This window comes from Lepus europaeus, chromosome 3 (genome assembly GCF_033115175.1).
Source record: "Lepus europaeus isolate LE1 chromosome 3, mLepTim1.pri, whole genome shotgun sequence".
Classification (NCBI taxonomy): domain Eukaryota; kingdom Metazoa; phylum Chordata; class Mammalia; order Lagomorpha; family Leporidae; genus Lepus; species Lepus europaeus.
The window spans coordinates 62,580,926-62,600,303 of record NC_084829.1 but is presented as its reverse complement, the minus strand read 5'-3'; the positions used below and the strand labels follow the sequence as shown (position 1 = coordinate 62,600,303).

The following is a 19,378-nucleotide window of genomic DNA, read 5'->3' as shown; positions in this document are numbered from 1 at the left end:
TAAATTCATGTATCCATAAGCTGAAAGATATTCTAAGTATGTATACATCATCTTGTAGCTATTGTTACATTTAGTCATTTTATCTTTTAACCTTCATACAGAAAATGTACTTGATTTACTCATCACCATCACAGTATTGAGTATAATGAATTTGCAGTGTGCTTATTTTATTTTTTATTTTTTGACAGGGAGAGTGGACAGTGAGAGAGAGAGAGAGAAAGGTCTTCCTTTGTCGTTGGTTCACCCTCCAATGGCTGCGTGGCCAGCACAATGCGCTGATCCGAAGGCAGGAGCCAGGTGCTTCTCCTGGTCTCCCATGGGGTGCAGGGCCCAAGCACTTGGGCCATCTCCACTGCACTCCCAGGCCACAGCAGAGAGCTGGCCTGGAAGAGGGGCAACCGGGACAGAATCCGGTGCCCCAACCAGGACTAGAACCTGGTGTGCCTGCACAGCTAGATGGAGGATTAGCCTGATGAGCCACGGCGCCAGCCCAGTGTGCTTATTTTTACTACAGAGTTTTGTAACTTCACAAATATTATTACCACAGACAGTTACATGGTGTTAATTAGCTCTATTTAGTCATTTCACAGTATATACGTTCTCCTCCATTTTATGTCAAACATAAGAAATGGGATTTTATCTTTATTGCTTTATATATTCATTATTTTAAAAGTTAAAATAATAATTGCCACAACATAACAACATACACTGTTGGAGATGGAACACAGCATATTTTATTTGTCTTTGTTATTTCACATGTGTATTAAATTTTCAATGAAATGGCAACAGTTTTCTTTGCTTTATGAAACTAGGACTTTATTTCTTAATGTACACATGGAAAGATAAACAAATAGCCGAGTTCCCAATGCACACTGAGCATGTAGGTGAGATAGAGAACTGGCTCTGCAGACGCTGCCACCTACAATGATGCAAAGTGCAATATCATTGCAGTGATAGGCAATGAACGTGGTGAAATGCAAAATCCAAAAATAAACCTCTGTCATACAGAAAAATCTAGCATTTGATAAAACTTATCTCAAACCACTAGGGTAGGTAGGGACCACAGTATAATGCATATGGAATAGCCATACCTCTAAAAAGTCTTACTTGCACATTTTTTGTAATATTTTGTTAGTTTGTTTCAAGGAAATATAGGTTCTAAGATATGAAGATATTATAATATCATAGAAATTAACAACTCTCAGAAATGAGGAAGGAAAAGACCAAAACCCTGACAGACAAGCAACATAAATGCTGTGCTTTATGCAGGCTGCCTAAACACTGCGATATCATTTGTTTTGGGCCTGCACAAACTCACAACTCAATAAAGTTGGGGCAAGTTTTTTTTAAGAAATTCAATATGGCTCATTGATACAATTCTTTTTATATTTTAAAATATTATATATTTTATGTTGAATACTTCAAGAGAGAATTTCCATGATTTCAAAATGCCATCCCTGGATTCAATAAATATCTTTTTTATAATGACACTTCGTCACTGGATAGAAATGTATGGAAGAAAGTCAGCAAAGCCAGTAAAAAGCTCTGTAAACTACAAATCTCAGGGCTGGGGCCATGCATGATCAGTTGTCTCTCTGCTGCCACGGCTTTTAACAACACGATTCAAGTCTGTTTCCATCACCTTCAGGAGCACAGATTTACAGCAGTTACATTAGACACCTGTGGCAGACAAGATAAAACTAGAATCTTTGATATAAAAAAAAATCAGTTAACTACAAAGAAATTCAAAAAGAAAATTCCAGGACCCTTGATCTGCAGCTTTCGGTGCGTACACTCTGGTGCACACAAAGCTATGAGCCAGGCTAGGAACCTAAGAACAGTGCTTTCCCTAATGGAGGATGCAGGCAAGCTGAGGGCTCTGTAGGAACAGGCTAGCCCTCCAGGAGTTCCAGTAAAGGCTCCCTGTGTCAGCAGCTAAGCACTACTTAACTTAGCCAGTGTTAGGGAAGCAAAATTTTAGAGTAATTATTTATCAAAATAAGCACAATTGTTCTTTTGTCTTCTACAATCACCCTTGAAATATTGCAAGTGGACTCCACCTGTGGGCTCTGGGGTGTCTTCCGGCTTGAGAGGTGCAGTGCATGAGGGATGAGCTACTGACGGATCTTCTCAAAGTACTCCTTGCACATAGCTGGATTCAGCCTGAGTGTAGGACAGTCTGGCGTCCAGTGCTGGGCAGACTTCCCCATGGGCCTCCACTTACTAGAAGTCCTTCACCAGGCTAGGGGTCTCCTCCACGCTTCGGCTCACCGGAAATCATTGATGCTCAGGTGCTTGATGACCCTGTTGGGGTCAATTATGAAGAGACTTAATTCTAAGAATATGATGGGTCCAGTGCTGTGGCATAATAGTCTAAGACTCTGCCTGCTACGCAAACTTCCCAATGGGTGCTGGTTCTTGTCTGTCCACTCCTCTTCTGTCCAGCTCTCTGTTAATGCCCTGGGAAAGCAGTTGAAAATGGCCCATGTGCTTTGGCCCCCACAACCATGTGGGAGACCCGGAAGAAACTCCTGGTTTCTGGCTTCAAATCAGCCCATCCCTGGCCATTGTAGCCACTTGAGGAGTGAACCAGCAGATGAAAGACCTGTCTCTCTGTCTCTCTGTCTCTCTCTTTAACTCTGTCTTTCAAATAAATAAATAAAAATATTTTTTAGGGAAGCCATTGTAATCCATAAGCAGTACTTTGGAAATTTATATTCATTAAATAAAAGTTTAATAAATGAAAAAAATCTTTTTTTTAAAAGAATATAATGATATTCCTTCTCTCTCTTTCTCTCTTTTTCTCTTTCTGTCTCTCCCACTCACCCTTTCTCTCTTTCTTTTCTTAATTTTGGAGATAACTTTTTTTAATTTACATTAGAGTCAAGGACTTAATGTTCCACCCAATAAAAAGTTTAACAAGTGAAAAAGCAAAATGACCCTAGTTTAGCAGTAATGTAGGCAAGGGCTGTAAACAATAAGTGAATGGAAAGAGGGTCATTAAGTTGGTATTTTTGAATGGACCATGAATGATGTTATAAATATCCAAGTGGCCCTTGGCAGAAAAAGTTTCCCCACCCCTCTGAAACTTGAATGAACAAAGAATTTTAAAATACCATAAACATATACTTTTTCTGTTGTTATTCTGGAATAGAGAGTGTGACAGCTTAATAATTTTTTAAAGATTTTATTTATTTATTTGAAAGGTAGAGTTATAGACAGAGAGACAGAGAGAGAGAGAGAGAGAGAGAGAGAGAGAGAGAGTGTCTTCCATCCTCTGGTTCACTCCTCAAACGGCCACAATGGCAGAGCTGAGCCAATCCAAAGCCAGGAGCCAGGAGCCAGGAGGGGCTTTCTCTGGGTCTGCTATGTGGGTGTAGGAGCCCAAGCACTTTGGGCCATCCTCCACTGTTTTCCGAAGCCATCAGCAGAGTGCTGGATAGGGAGAGGAACAGCTGGGACACAAACCAGTGCCCATATGGGTTGCTGCTGCCACAGGTGGAGGATTAGCCTACTATACCACAGCAGCAGCCCCCAGGTTGGTGATTTTATACATCACTGGCAATAAGGTAAAATCACTGTAATATCCATGTAATACAATTTTAAAATAGTCATCACCGTTACAAATGTATTTCGTATTTGACCTAGCTTTGCTTCACTAAAAATGCTGCACATGCTAAGTAACACAGGTGCGAGGTCTCTAGCTATTAGAGCAAATGAATGAACATAGATACAAAAACTGGCCGGTACTCAATATCAATATGAGATATGACAAAATGAAAACAAAGGAATACATGCAATAGAGCAGAATCGTATATATCACAGCAACCTTGATATTTAACTATGGTTCAGAAGTCTAAAAGCCTTTTTCTAAGTTCTTTTTCGAATGTTCTGAAATTTCACAATGTTGCAAGTTTTGGAAAATGTGTTCTTGTTCATTATATGAGTACTTGTTAAGCTCTTACTTGGAAGTGCAAGTCTTTCAATTTGTAGAAAGTCTGTGTTATCTCAGTAGAATGCCTGTTTACTTTCTGTAGCTCCTAATTTCAAAAACTAAATATTGAATCTTCTAAACGTAGCCTCTTATTTTCTCATATTTTCTTTTCTTTTTAAAACTTATTAAATTTTTAATTTTTATTGTAAAGAGAACCAATTTTCATAATTTGTTTTCTATTTCTTTTGGATTGTTCTATTTTCTTTTTCCTAATTGAGTATCTCAATTCTAACGCTGAAGTTTTAGTTTGTTTTATTACATTTGTAATATTTTAGGGCATTTTTCTATTGTCTAAATTGTACATATTCAAAAGATTTTATTATTTTACAAGATGCAATATTTTCCTATCTCTCTAAAGCATTGTTTTGTCTGTTTTAGTCTTCTATTTTATGCAGGTTTACAGTCTTTATAAACACTCTTCTTTTCAGAAATTTGCTGATTTATTTATCTGAAGGGCAGAGTGACAGAGATGGAAGAAAAGAGAGAGAGAGACAGAGATATCGTCCATCTTCTGGTTCACTCTCCAAATTGCCATTAACAGACATGTGGTGGACCATGTTGAAGCTGGGAGCCAAGTACTTAGCATCTTGCCTTGCCTTCCCAGAGGTATTAGCAGGAAGCTGAATTGGAAGCAGAGAAGCTGGGACTTGAAGTGGTACTCAGTTATGGGGTGTTGGTGTGATAAGTGGCAGCTTAACAGGCTGCACCACAATGCCAGCCCCTAAGTACATTTTAAATAATAATTTGTTCTCTTTCATTTGGAGTCTTCTTGCCAAATATTGGGCAGTTATAACTAATGCTGAGACACAGAAGGCTGATTGGAAACCTGACATGTGAGTGTGTCCCTTCATGACTAAAAGCTCTGCTACGGGGTTGCAGGTTGGCAACTGTCTTTCCAATGGAGAACCCTGAATGAACTTGGCACCCTGGAAATTAGTTGTTTGTAGGGACTGGCATACGAGAGTCAGATGAGTTTTCTGAATTTCTAAGTTGGAAGAGAGGTTACCAGTGTCTGCTAACTTCCTGTTGTCAGACCATACCTTAGCAATTCATTCTCAGATGCTGTAAGCCCTCATATTCTTAAAATTGCTGCTACTCGAATAATAAATTAGTTTTCATAATTGGGCCCCCTCATTACAGTTTTGTTTTTTGATTACGGATTTTATGCTAATTCAACAACTTCATATTTTTATCACATTCTCGAGATATATTGACAATATTTGCTTAATATTGCTTACTTTTCCCCTCTCTTTCTTGATTAAAGTTCCTGTCTTTTTTTCCTCATTATTTTGAGGCTTCTGGAGGAAGAAGCAATATAATTATAAAGATTTAGCAGAGTTAAATGCAAATGGTTTTCAGATTTATCATTATGGAATTTTTCTAATAAGGTAAACAACTTAAATAAATTCCTAGAAAAATGCCCTCTGACAATCTGATTGAATCGTAAATACAAAATTTGGATAATCCTCCAACTTCTTAAGTGATTAATGAAATTGTTTTTAAAATCTTTCCAAAAAGAAGCATGGTGAGAATATACAGTCTTCTATCCAAATTCTATACATTTTAATAAAAAAATGATGCTAATACTAACTAAATCCCTGAAAAAAAAGTGAAAGAACATAATCAATTATATTAAACTACAAAAACTGTGGTTATTTACTCTGAGAACATTGAATATATGACTTTTATTGACCTATCATTAAATTTACTGCTCTTTCATTTGATTGGCTGATAATATCATAATTGATTGTTTTATTATGAGTATATTGATAATCTGTATTCTTATAATTATAAGCAGTTACTTACATAGGCAAGTTTGAAGAGCTTTGGAATATTTTACTTGGCTTCCTAAATACTTCTGGTTTTTTCTCTATTGATATGTGAGATTTCAAGTGAGGTATGGAAAGAGCAGGGATGGTTTCAATTTTGGAACAATCTCTATTTAATTTATAATATGCATAGAATATTTTCTAGGAAGTCATGCCTCACAAACCCATATATTTTATGTTTGTTAATAAGCGACACATAACCAGGAATATTTTGCTAAGTGATTCATTAGATACATGCTATCCCCTAATAAGTATTAGATCTACTTTCTTAGGTATTTAGTTGGGTTTACCTAAATAAGAGGATTATGTCCTGTCTTTTATGTTCTTTCATTATCTGTGAATATCAGTTCCATTAGTGATCAGTAAAAGGCACTCGACCCAACTTAATTCATTTCTATCTCCACAAAATTCTGAGGTTTACATTTTTTAACAGATTCTAAAATCCCTCATTTTTTAATACCCTGTGTGTTTGCCTATTGCAGTCATCTGTTCCTATGGATCCTTCAACATATCGATCACAATTAAAGCATTTGCCTGATAATTACAAGTCTGGGATAACTATGTATAGGTTTTAACTATTTTCTCTTGAATACAAATTACATTATTTAGTTTTGTTTTTGTAATGTCTCTTTTTATTATATCAGATACATTATATTATAGCTAACTCATAAAAGCATATGTATGTCTATCATATTTGTATCTATAGCTACAAAACACACACACATACAAAAATTCCCTTTTTCCTTTGGATTAGACTACAAAAAGGAAAAGTTATCTATTATGATATTTTAAGAATTTTTTCTCGGGGTGGGCATTGTGGCATGGCCAGTAAAACCACTGCCTATAATGCTGGCACCCAATATGGGAGCTGGTTTGTGCCTTGGATGCTCTACTTCCAATCCAGCTTCCTTGTTCTTTTTTTCTTTAAAATATTTACTTATTTTATTTGAAAGGCAGAATTACAGAATGAGAGGAAGAGACAGAGATAGATCTTCCATCCATTGGTCTACTCCCCAGGGCTCAGCCAGGCTGAAGCCAGGTATTTCATTCTGGTCTTTTCATTTGGGTGGCAGGGGCCCAGGTACTTGGGCCATCTTCTATTTTTTTCCTAAGCCATTAGCTGGGAGCTGAGTTGGAAGTAAAGCAGCAACCATAATATATAAAGATGAAATGTTGTTAATATTGCAAAAAGTTATTTTGATAGGCATTGCACCATTCCATGCAATTATTAAGTGACAATTTAGCTGGTGTTTGATTTAAAAAAATATTTGGCTTATGTGCTATGTCTTATTACCAATTCTCTATATCTCCTTTTTATGGAAGGTTATGAAGGTGAAAAATTTCAAGTGGCCATTGTGGCTTACTTTTCTCTGGCTGACAACTGTGTTGGAAATGGAGCTGATATGAACACACTTGAAGATATTAGCCATGTATATAGCTTCCCATATGAAGGCATAATACAGGTACATAAACATGTAATGATTTCTCACTTATCTTTTTAATCTTTAATTATAAAAAAAGTTAAGATTAGAAATTCTTCAATGTTCAAGTTATGCATAGTTTAGATATAACTTCATGAACTTATTCCCAACGATCTCTTTAGAAATCTTTATTTCTGATTATTATAGCATGGAAAGGTAATAAAGCATTTGAAGAATCATTTTATATCTTAGTCCTTTTGTCTTCTATCCATGTTTTTATTTGCCAACTGATTTAAGCCTCTTAAATACCATTGTGATTATGCCACTTTATTGTTCGAATATCATAATTAACTGCAATTGTCTTGCTTGTAGTATACTTCTGGGAAATTTCTCAGAGCACTCTTACCACTAACAATTTTGAGACTTAAAGTAAAAATAAAAGAGATGGCATTTTTGACTCTTCTTGTACAAATTAGGCTTCTATTTTTTAGACATTTAAAATAAATGTAGGTTCTAAATTTTATTAATTTTAATATTTACTAATTTTACTGGAGAGACCGAGTGAACTCCCCTCTGCTGTCTCTGCCCTAAATGACCACTAAGGCTATGATGAACCAGAAAAAATACAGGAGCCCAGAACTCAATCGGGGTTTCCACTTGCGTGTCAGTGACACAACTACATGGACTATTAGCTGCTTCCTCCCAGGGTGTGCATTTGCAGGAATCTTGAGTTAGAAGAGAAGCCGGGACTCTGCCAAGGCATTCTGATATATGATGTGGGCACTTGTATTATGAACTTGTAATCAAAGTGCTAGAGGAGTTTTCCAAAGATGTTCAGAGTTAGCCAAATATTGTTAACCTTTTTTTGTCTTTACACAATACTAATTTTGTCATTTTATAGATGCAAAATTATATTCTTTTAATCTGAATATATCTCAAGATCATTTATTTATTTCAAAGAGATAAAGAGAAGGAGAAGCAGAAGCCAGGGCTGGCCAGGCTGAAGCCAGAAACCAGGAGATTCTTCCAGGTCTCCCACATGGGTGTAGGGGCCCAAAGACTGGGCCATAATCCACTGATTTCCCAGGAGCTTTAACAGGGAGCTGATTCTGAAGTGTAGCAGCTGGGACTCAAACTGGACCCCTATAGGGTGCCAGCACTGCAGGCGGCAGCTTTATGCGCTATTCCATAAGGCCAGCCCTGCAAAACTATATTCTAACTTTATATTGTGTATAACACTCACATGCAATTTTTCAATAAAGATTAATAACTTTTTGAAATTATATTGATATTGTACCAATCCCATAAAACATAAACGAAATGCAATTAATCCTTTTTCTTTCTTATTAAATGTTTCACTATTTATCTGGACAATAGTCCTAGATATTTATATGTTGATGGCATATTTATAGTAAATTAATTTCAACTTTCTATAAAATAAAAAAGAAAATGAGAAACGTTAAAGTAAGTGAAAAAGAACTAGATTCAGGCATATATAAGTTGACAGTTGCAGGTTAATTATCTGTTCTCTACAACCAGGGGTAGATGATTAAATACATTAGAAAAACACAGTATTTTTGATGACACATACACATAATAACGAGCACACACAACAAGAAGTTAACACCAACAGTTTAAAACATAATTCACATACTTGATTGTCTCATGGAGCCATATAGTCAAATATCCAGTGCATAATAATCCCAGAGGCATAAAAATGAAAAGCCATTTTTGTACATCAAACAGAATAATATCTTCATTAGACACACAGGACAGAGATTCTCCTCATGAGGATTTTTCCTTTTTGTTCTATTGCATCTGTCAAATAAACAGTCTTCATCATGCAAAAAATGTCTCCAGAGAAACTACTGCAATTCCAGGTTGTCCTTGGAGAAATTATGCCAATTATAATGATATGACTTACAGTATAAAGTATATATAATAGCAGTGCCTCGGCATAACAGACTGGGAAAAACACAGGAAAGCTAGCAGCCAGTGCTTGTGTAACACCTTGTCTCTAGAACTTCCCCAAACCTGTCAATCCTAACTGAAAGACCAAGAAAAACTGTGTGCAAGATTTTGAAGAAGTGACTCAAGGAAATTTTTGTTCAAAGGATAGCAGACTGATGTGGTCAGCTACACTCATTCCTTGTTTAGGACATTTAGGTGGTGATGAAGTCGTTGAACCTATGCCTGTCCTCCACTACATAACTTCCTCTTATAGGATCAGCTGAAAAAGTGATGATGATAGAGGGTTGTCCTCTCTCTCTCTAGGTCGAAATGGATAAATAATCAAAGAAGTCTTAACATGTTTTCATATTTTTAAGGGATAAAATAACAGCGTTGGGAATTTTATGTAAAAAAATTATAGTTCATACCTAGGATTTACCTAATATTATAACTATGTCACTGTCATAATTATAGAGAAGAATAAAGCAAATGAAATTATATTGAATTCACAAATAAAGCAAATACATTGGAGGATTTCCAGAGGAATCAAAGTAATGATAGATACATCAGTCTGAACCTTCCAACATAATCTCTAAAAAAAAATACCACGAGAATAAAAAATAAAATCATTAAACACTGATCACTGATTCTTATTTTGTTTTTTTCGCATGGTCAATTTGAAGTTTTTTTTTTAATTTTTAAAAATTTTCAGTATAGTGAAATTAAATGAATTATATATTAGGTAGTTTTTCTGTAAACATAAGCTAGAAAAATTAGGAAGTTTTGAATAAAGTTTAAAGGCCAGAAAATATTATATTACACCAAAGTTAATTTCCTAACATTCATAATTTTTCTGAGGTAATTAAGAAGACTATCTTAGTTTCATATGAATATACCCTAACGTAATTGAGTATAAAGTACAATACAATCTCCAAGTACAGAAAGCAAAGCAATAATATATGAATTTGTGTGCATGTAGAGAGAGAGAATAATAAAGCCATGTCATAAAGTGCTATTTGTTTTACTATATAAGTTTTTATTTAACTTTGTAAGTCAAATATAACAGTGCTCCTTTAAGAAACTTCTCATCTAATATCCTCTGAATGTAGAAAATCATTATATGTTTAAACAGAAATAAAGGCCTTTCTGAATTGTAAACAAATAGACATACAGATACAGATGGAGAATATTTATAACTTCAATTATAATGTTTTAGCCATGGAACAAATGTAAATAGCATTTGAAAAAACTCATCTGCGCATGTCTAAGGTCTATGCTCCTTCCTAATGTACTTCACATTCTTATTTTCTTTGAGCTCCAAATTTAAAATGGACAGATTCTCCATGGAATCTTATCCAATAGAGATTAGAAGTCGCTAAGCCATTGATTTATTTACAACCACCAAAGGATCAGACCATAAAGCCAGTTTCTAATAATTGGGGCTGGAAATAGAAACTAGCTTTTAAGCAATATGCTAAAACCAAAATATAAAAAAATAAAAAAAGCCAGATAGAAATCATGGTCATTTTTTAAAAAATTATTGAAGTTGTACTGTTGGTTGGGAGCTACTCCTAGGAACTCAGGAGATGTATGCCTGGATTGAAGCCCCTGAAAGAGATATGCTTCTCTGGTGACACTATTTATCTAAATATGCCCAGGATACTCATTCAACACATCTATAGAGAATTTCCAAACATTTAAAAACAATAACTAAAAAAAAATAATAATGTCATGGCTTTGGGAAAATATTAAATAATGTGTTAAAGTATGATTTTATTTGCTTTTAGTAAGGAATTTAGAAAAACTATACAACTTCATGGAAAAATTCACAAATCCACTTGAGAAAAAATACAATTTATTGATACTGGAATAGATTTTTCCATGGATCTGTTTCCTTCTATAGACTTTTTAAATAATACTTGTCAATATTTAAGCAATACCTGTAAAAATGTTTAAAATGAAATGAACAAGTAATAGACAGTTAAGCAGCATATTTTATTTATCAACCTGGAAATCTATAGTTGTTTCATAATTGGAATATGAATTAAAATGACTAGAAAATGGTTTGGTGTAAATTAAAATTATTCTTTACTTTTGCCAAAGAAACACATACTTTTATTACATAAAAGAGCATATTAAGTGTAAATTTTAAATAAACAATATTATAGCATGATAGAAGTTTACAAAATTCTTAATTTTTGTACTTTATAGAGTTGTACAGATGGGTGCAGTTGCTTGGCTGAAGAAGAGAATCAGAGTCATTGGTGTATATGTGGTCTTAGATGGGCTGTCCAACTGCATCTGGAAAATACAACTGATTATCCAGCAAATAGATGTCAACACGAAGATCAGTGTAAAGGTGAAATGAATGTAACCAGGTATACATGAATCATTTGACTATGAGTGTTATCTATAGACAAAAAAATCCCACTTATATGAATAAGTCATTATGCAACTATTTCATAAGATTTTATAATAAGTCTTTTCGTTTAAAAAATTTTGTAATTCATATTCCAGTTCTTATATACTGCTATATGATAGAATGATAGATGCATTATATATCATATTACTGGGACAAAAAGATGAGGAGAAGGAATACAACCATGTAATAGTAACTGATCTATATCATACTAGGATCAAGTTAGTATAAATCTGCAAGAAATTCTGATAAGAGTATGGTAAGCCATATAGTAGTACTATGAAATGTAATTCAAATAATCAGTAAAAATAGCATTAAATGAATTAAAAGTGTGTCCTAAATAATATTTATATACATAATATAAAAAGAATCAGTATCTGAATAGAGGTACAAAAAACATTATACATGTGGAAAACAGAAAGAAAAATGGTACATATAAGTCCAACTTTATCAATATTAACACTGAAAATAAATGGGATAATATTTAATCTAAAAAGAAGATACATACACTTGCTCATACCAGATCATACAGAAAATATCCTTTGGGTTCAAATAACAACATTGGTTAGAAGTAGAAAATAAGAAAAGATACACCATGTGAAAAATAAAAACTACAATAAAGTGTAAGGTTCTATATTTATATTGGGCAAAACAGACCTTAAAAGAAATAAAATAGTTACTAAAAAAAAAAAAATAAGAGCACCATACACTCACAAGTACATGTAGCAAACACTAACACAATTAAAGAGAGATACAGCCAATACAACAATAATAGTTGGAGTTATTAATACTGCACTTTTCAATAGGAGGAATAACATTTGGCAGAAAATCAACAAAGATATAAGTGATTTGGCACAAAGAGTCATCTATAACTAGCATATATCTTTAAGAAACACTACCCACAATAGCAGAATAACCTTAAATGCACATGGACATTTTCTTAGGATACTCTATTTTCAGCAGTAATGCAAGGTGCATTACATTTAAAAGGGTGGACCTAATAGAAAGGGGGTGTTCTCTGAACACAATGAAATTAAGCATAAAGAAGAGTAACAAATTTTGTAAATTCACAATTAAACAGGAAATCATAACAAATTATATTAACCAATGTATTGAAAGATATTACAAGGAAAGTTAGAAAATATTTTGAGGAAAGTGAAAATGAAGACACAACGTATCCAAGTTGATGGGGTGTAAGTGTTCAGAATAAAATTTATATCTGTAAATGCCTACATTAAAAATTATATATGAGTCAATGTTCTAGATCCCGACAACACAGTGAACAGAGGAAATTAAATAAAACCAGCAGGATGAAGGACATTATTAAGTACACAGTGAAATAATAACAAAAAATAAAAAATATCTCTGAAGCAAAAAAAATCTGCTTTTAAAGTATTAACAAAATGAATAAATCTTCAAGAGATTAAGCTTAAAAGAGAGAAGAACCAAGTTACTAAAATTAGAAACAAGAGAAAAAGGAATTATGAAGAGACATCATGAACAAGTGTGGAGATACATACATATATATATAAGTATGTGTATATATATATATATATATAATTTAGTTAACTGTGATGAAATTAAAAGTTACCCCAAACTAAAACCACTGAAACTGATTCAAGAAGAAATAGAAAATCTGGGTAGATTTCTAATAATCAAAATGATTGGAGCAATAATTAAAGCAAAGACTTAGTATTACTAACTCTGTAATGCCCAAGAGTAGATGGCTTCACTGGAACATCCTAGCAAATATTTAGACAGAATTAATGGAAAGTATATACAATCTCTTCCAAAAATAGGAAAGAATGGAAAATTTTCCAGGTCATTCTATGAGGCCAATATTATATTGATACTAAAACCAGGGGAACATATAAAAAAAATCTATAGACCAATGTTTCTTATTTATCTAACAGAAGAAACTTAAGCACAGTGATAGAACACAAAATCCAGCAATATATAGACAGATTTATGTACCATGACCAGTTGGACTTAAACAGGAATGCAACATCAGTTTGACATCCTAAATCAATTAAAATATTATGCCATATAAATTAAAGAACATTGCACTTAATATGAAAAAAACAGTTAAGCCAGTCAAAAGAATGGTAACACTTTACACTCATTCATATGGGTATAAAAAAAAGGAAAGATAATAACAACTGTTGGTTTTGGCAAGGATATGCATATTGGGCCTTCATACATTGTTGATAGCACTGTAAAATGAAGCAAGTATTTGGAAAATAGATTTTGTTTCTCAAAAATTTATTTTAAGCCTTATAATATGACACAGCAATTCCACTTCAAATATGTACTCCAGAAAAAAATTAAAATGTATGTCTACACAAAACATTAGTACATCAATATTCGGATAGTTTTATTAAAAGCAGACAAGAAGTAGAAGAATCCAAATGTTCATCAGCTAATGAATGTATAAATAAAATATTACACACACACACACACACAGTGGGGATATTATTTAGCAATAAATTGCTGATATATACCTCAACATGAAGAACTTTGAAAATAGTTTGATAAGAAAAGGAAGCCTGGAATGAAAGACACATACACTAGAGCTCCATAATTACTTACCCAATGAAACAACAATCATCAGGAGCATTTTATTTGGTAGGACAATAATCAGTTGTTCTGTATTAAACGGCCTTTTTTTTTTTTTTTTCTGACTTTGTGTTTCTCTGTTTATCTTTTTTGGTATCTAGAGAGTCTTGCATTTTTGCAATTGAAAGTATCAGCATTTTCATGAGTTCTTGGTATTGTCCATAATTACTACTAAAAAAATGGAGTTCAGTAAATATTTCAGAGATATAAATACTTCATGTATAATTAAGAGTTTCTCTATCAATTACATCTAGAAATTATTATATAACACCTATCACTTCCTATAATAAAAATATATGCCAAATATTAAATATAAACTAACAAAATATGCCTGTTTGTGAGAATACAACAAAAATATAAGGAAAAAATACACTGTTTCTCTAACCACTAAGATCAATAAAATGATAAGATAATGCTCTGAAAAAAATTACAATCCATGCATTATATTATGTTTAAAAATGGCTAAGAGAACAAGTCTTTCCAAATAAATTCACTCATTCAATTCAGTATTGCAAATGATTGCATTTATTCTAGAAAGTAATCAGCATGTTCTTAAATCTGTATAAAAAAGGATATTTTTATAAATAGTTTAGTAATCTTTGATAAAGATGAGAAATGGAGTGGGACTTTTTGTTCCAGCTATTATGATGGCCTACAAAACCCATACGGAAGTTTTGAAAGAACAAATGATGAACTGACAAAGAGCTCTGTGAACAACTCATGTGCAAATGGGATCTAGATATATGAGAAATCTGTCCATAAATTGATATTACTGCACAGAGTATTTCAGTAAATGATACTGGGGAAATGGCTCAATATCACACCAGTAATGGAACCCAACTTAATACTTTATGTAGAAGTACACTTAAAATTTATTTAAAGACCTACACATAAAAGGTAAAATCCATCATTTAATGGGCAGTAATATAGAAAAATATCTCTGTGGTTTTATGGTGGAGAAATTTTTAAACAAAATTAGCAAAGTTCAACTGAGAAAGCCAAATAATGATAGTCTTGAAATAATAGTACTTTAGAGAATTTCCTTGCAATGAAAAACACCAATAATAGTAATGTTAACAGACAGATGGTTGATAATGCATAAATATGTTTTCTATTGAAGTTTATTTTTAACGAGGTCAGCTTGAATTGCATAAAATAAGCAAAATATTTCACACAAATTAGAGTAATACGTATTTCTCAGGAAAAGTTAAAAAAATACTTGGAATTTGGGGAAACTTTTAAGGAACCAAAAACAAAATATTACCAGGCATGACATCAAGCAAGGATCAGAATAGCTTTTGGGAAGCAGTGTCATAATTTAACACAGGGTCAAACTGAAGTGTTCATGAAATTAACTACTTTTTGCAGCCTTAAAGGCCTAAATTCCCAATCTCTACTTGTTATCAGAAGTGTCATGCCAAAATAGAAATTATTGATGCATATATGAATCAAAAATTCATTGTGGCAGCCGATGATGTGGCATAAGGGATAAAGCCTCAGCCTGCAGTGCCAGCATCCTATACAGAAGCTGGTTTGAGTCCTGGCTGCTCCACTTCTGAGCCAGCTCTCTGTTATAGCTTGGGAGAGCTGTGGAAGATGTCACAGATCCTTGGGCTCTGCACCCACATGGGAGACAGGATGAAGTTCCTGGCTCCTGCTTTTGGACTGGCCCAGCTCCGGCCATTGCATGATTTTGGGTAGTGAAACAGTGGATGGAAAATCTCTCTCTCTCTCTCTCTCTCTCTCTCTCTCTCTCTCTCTCTCTCTGCCTCTCTGCCTCTCTGTAACTCTGCCTTTCCTGCTTTTCAAATAAATAAACAAATCTTTAAAAAAAATCATTGAGTACCATGAATTCAAAGACATTTTGTAAAGTTGTTTGGAAATGATACCTTCTACCTGTCTTCAGATAATATACTAAAAGTAACTTTTTATTATTTTCATAACACATCTCATGTCTTTTATTTCTCTTAGAAAGCAGATTGTTTTTTATTTAAGATTGTATTTATTTATTTATTTGAAAGGCAGAGTTTAAGAGAGGCAGAGAGAGAGAGAGAGAGAGAGAGAGAGAGAGAATCTTCCATCCACTGCTTTACTCCCCAGATTGCCGCAACAGCTTGAACTAAGCAGATATGAAGCCAGGATCCAGGAGCTTCTTCGAGGCCTCCCACGTGGGTGCAGGGGTCCAAGGACTTGGGTCATGTTCTACTGCTATCCCAAGCCAAAGCAGAGGGCTGGATTGGAAATGGAGCTGCCGGGACTAGAACTGGTGCCCATATGGGATGCTGGCATTGTAGGCAGCAGCTTTACCTGCTAGGCCATGGTGCTAGCCCTGAAAGCAGATTAAAAAAAAATTTTAAGGTAAACACATATCATACATCTCATATATGTAGTTTTAAGAGCGAAGTGATACTTTCTACCCTATCCTCCCTCCCACCCACTCTGCCAGTCTTGCTCCTCCTCTCTTATCCCCTCTCTTAATTTTCACAATGTTCTACGTTCAGCTTACTTTATGCCCATAAGGTTAACCCTACACTATGTACAGAGTTCAACAAGTAGTATGAAAAAAAAAAAAAAAAACAAAAAACCAAAAACACTGTACTTCAACAGTTGAGAAAAGGGCTGTAAGTAATCATCAAATCCCAAAATGACTATTTCACTCCTGTACATTACAGTTTTGATAATCTAGTTACCACAGATCAGGGAAAACACATGCTATCTGTCTTTTGGGGGCTGGCTTATTTCACTAAGTATGATGGTTTCCAGTTGCATCCAGTTTGTTGCAAAAGACAGCATTTCATTCTTTTTTACAGTTGAGTAATATCCCATACTATATATGCACCATAGTTTCTTTATCCAGTCATAGGTTGATGGACATCTGGATTATTTCCATATTAGCTATTGTGAATTGAGCTGAAATAAACATGGGGTACAGATAACTCATAAGCTGATTTCATGTCTTTTGAGTAAATTTCTAGGAATGGGATTACTGGGTCATATAGTAGATCTATTTTCAGCTTTCTGAGGTATTTCCATACTGTCTTCCACAATGGCTGTACTAGATTACATTCCTGCTAAGAGTGTCTTAGGGTACTTTTTCCCCCACACCCTCATCAGCATTTATGTTTGTTGATTTCTGTATGAAAGACATTATAACTTGGGTGAGGTGAAATCTCATTGTGGTTTTGATTTGCTTTTTCCAGATGGATACTGATCCTGAGCATATTTTCATGTATCTGTTGGCCATTTGAATTTCCTTGAAAAATGCTTGTTCAGGTCTTTTTCCCACTTCTTAACTGGAATATTTGTTGTTTAGTTTCTTGAGCTTTTTATGATTCTGGATTAATCCTTTTTTGGTTGCCTAGTTTACAAATATTCTCTGTCATTCTGTTGATTGCCTCTTGACTTTGCTGAGCGTTTTCCTTTGTAGTGCAGAAACTTCTCAGGAATGTAATCCCCTTTTTCTATTTTTTGCTTTGATTGCCTGTGCTTCTGGGTTCTTTTCCAGGAAGTCTTTGGCTATTTGAATGTCTTGAAGAGTTTCCCCCAAGTTCTCTAGTAATTTGATAGTATCAGGTTGTAGATTTAGATCCTTGATCCATTATGAGTTGATATTTGTATAAAGTGTAAGGTATGGGTCTTTGTTCACACTTCTGCACACAGAGATACAAAGCAGATTTTTTGTTAAGATTTATTTATTTATTTATTTATTTGAAAGGCAGAGTTACAGAGGGGGGTATGTTATTGTATTCACTGGTTCACTTCCAAAATGGCTAAAATGGCCAGAGCCAGCCTGGTCAAGACCCGGGATCTAGGAGCCAGGAGCTTCCTCCAAGTCTCTCATGATGGTGCAGCGGCCCAAGGATTTGGGCCATCTTCAGCTGCTTTCCAAGGTTCATTAGCAGGGAGCTAGATCAGAAGTGGAGCAGCTGGATCTTGAACCTGCAACCTTATGGGATGCTAGACTGCAGGAGGTGGCTTTAGCTGCTATGCCACAGTGTCCACCCTGAAAGCAGATTATTATTTTTTTTTTTACCTACCAAATTAACTATTGTTTTCACTCTCTGAACATACAAGTAGTTTGTGTTGCAGCGCTATTTTTTTCCTGTTTTTATTTTTTGGGAAATTTAAAGCTTTTCCTGTACAGGCTATTTTGGAGATGCACATTTCATATGGAATGCTAGCTATAAACCAAACACTACTTTTTAACTTATAAGTGAAAGTTATAGTTTAATATTTAAAATCTGAGAGTCCAAGAGAAATCAGGTAGAGTTGCAAAGGTTATTTCTGGATAGTCAGGAGGGTTATTATATATAGATCTTATATAATTTGCCACAGAAGTAAAATATATTTTGAAAAGTTTTCTTTTAAATTGCTTCAGAATTAAGAATTCTAGTAACTTTTCATTTGTAAAGCTGCTGTAATTTGCCATAATGTCAGTGACTATTTAACAAGTAGAATTGTCTACTTTGTATTTCTTTTTAATTTTTGCATGCTATGCAAACTTTTATGCCTCCCAAGCAAAAAATGTTATGTGGGTATATTCACTTTAAAAAATATATCATGCAGAGCTGGTGCTGTGTTGCAATAGGCTAAGCCTCTCCTTGTACCAGCATCCCATATGGTTGCTGATTCACATCCAGGCTGCTATTCTTCAGATCCATCTCTTGGGCCAGGGAAGCAGTGAAGATGGCCCCAGTACTTGGGCCCCTGTGGCTGTGTGGGAGACCTGTAGAAAGCACCTGGCTCCTGGCTTTATATAGTTCCAGCTCCAGCCACTGTGGCCATTTGGGGAGTGAACCAGCAGGTGAATCTCTCTCTCTCTCTCTGTAACTCTACCTCTCAAATAAATAAAATATTAAAAAAACACACACACATGGCCGGTGCCGTGGCTTAACAGGCTAATCCTCCGCCTTGCGGCGCCAGCACACCAGGTTCTAGTCCCGGTTGGGGCACCGGATTCTATCCTGGTTGCCCCTCTTCCAGGCCAGCTCTCTGCTATGGCCCGGGAAGGCAGTGGAGGATGGCCCAAGTCCTTGGGCCCTACACCTGCATGGGAGACCAGGAGAAGCACCTGGCTCCTGGCTTTGGATCAGCGAGATGCGCTGGCTGCAGCGGCCATTGGAGGGAGAACTAACGGCAAAAAGGAAGA

At 34.8% G+C, this 19,378-nt stretch overlaps 1 protein-coding gene across 1 annotated transcript in view; it reads left to right on the top strand.

Annotated features, from left to right (window-relative positions):
• The window catches only part of EYS (eyes shut homolog), a 1,789,541-nt gene that overhangs the window by 147,398 nt on the left and 1,622,765 nt on the right, over positions 1 to 19,378 (top strand). Inside the window, 2 exon segments of the mRNA XM_062187220.1 lie at positions 7,147 to 7,286; positions 11,406 to 11,572. Of these exon segments, the coding sequence (XP_062043204.1) occupies positions 7,147 to 7,286; positions 11,406 to 11,572 (307 nt within the window).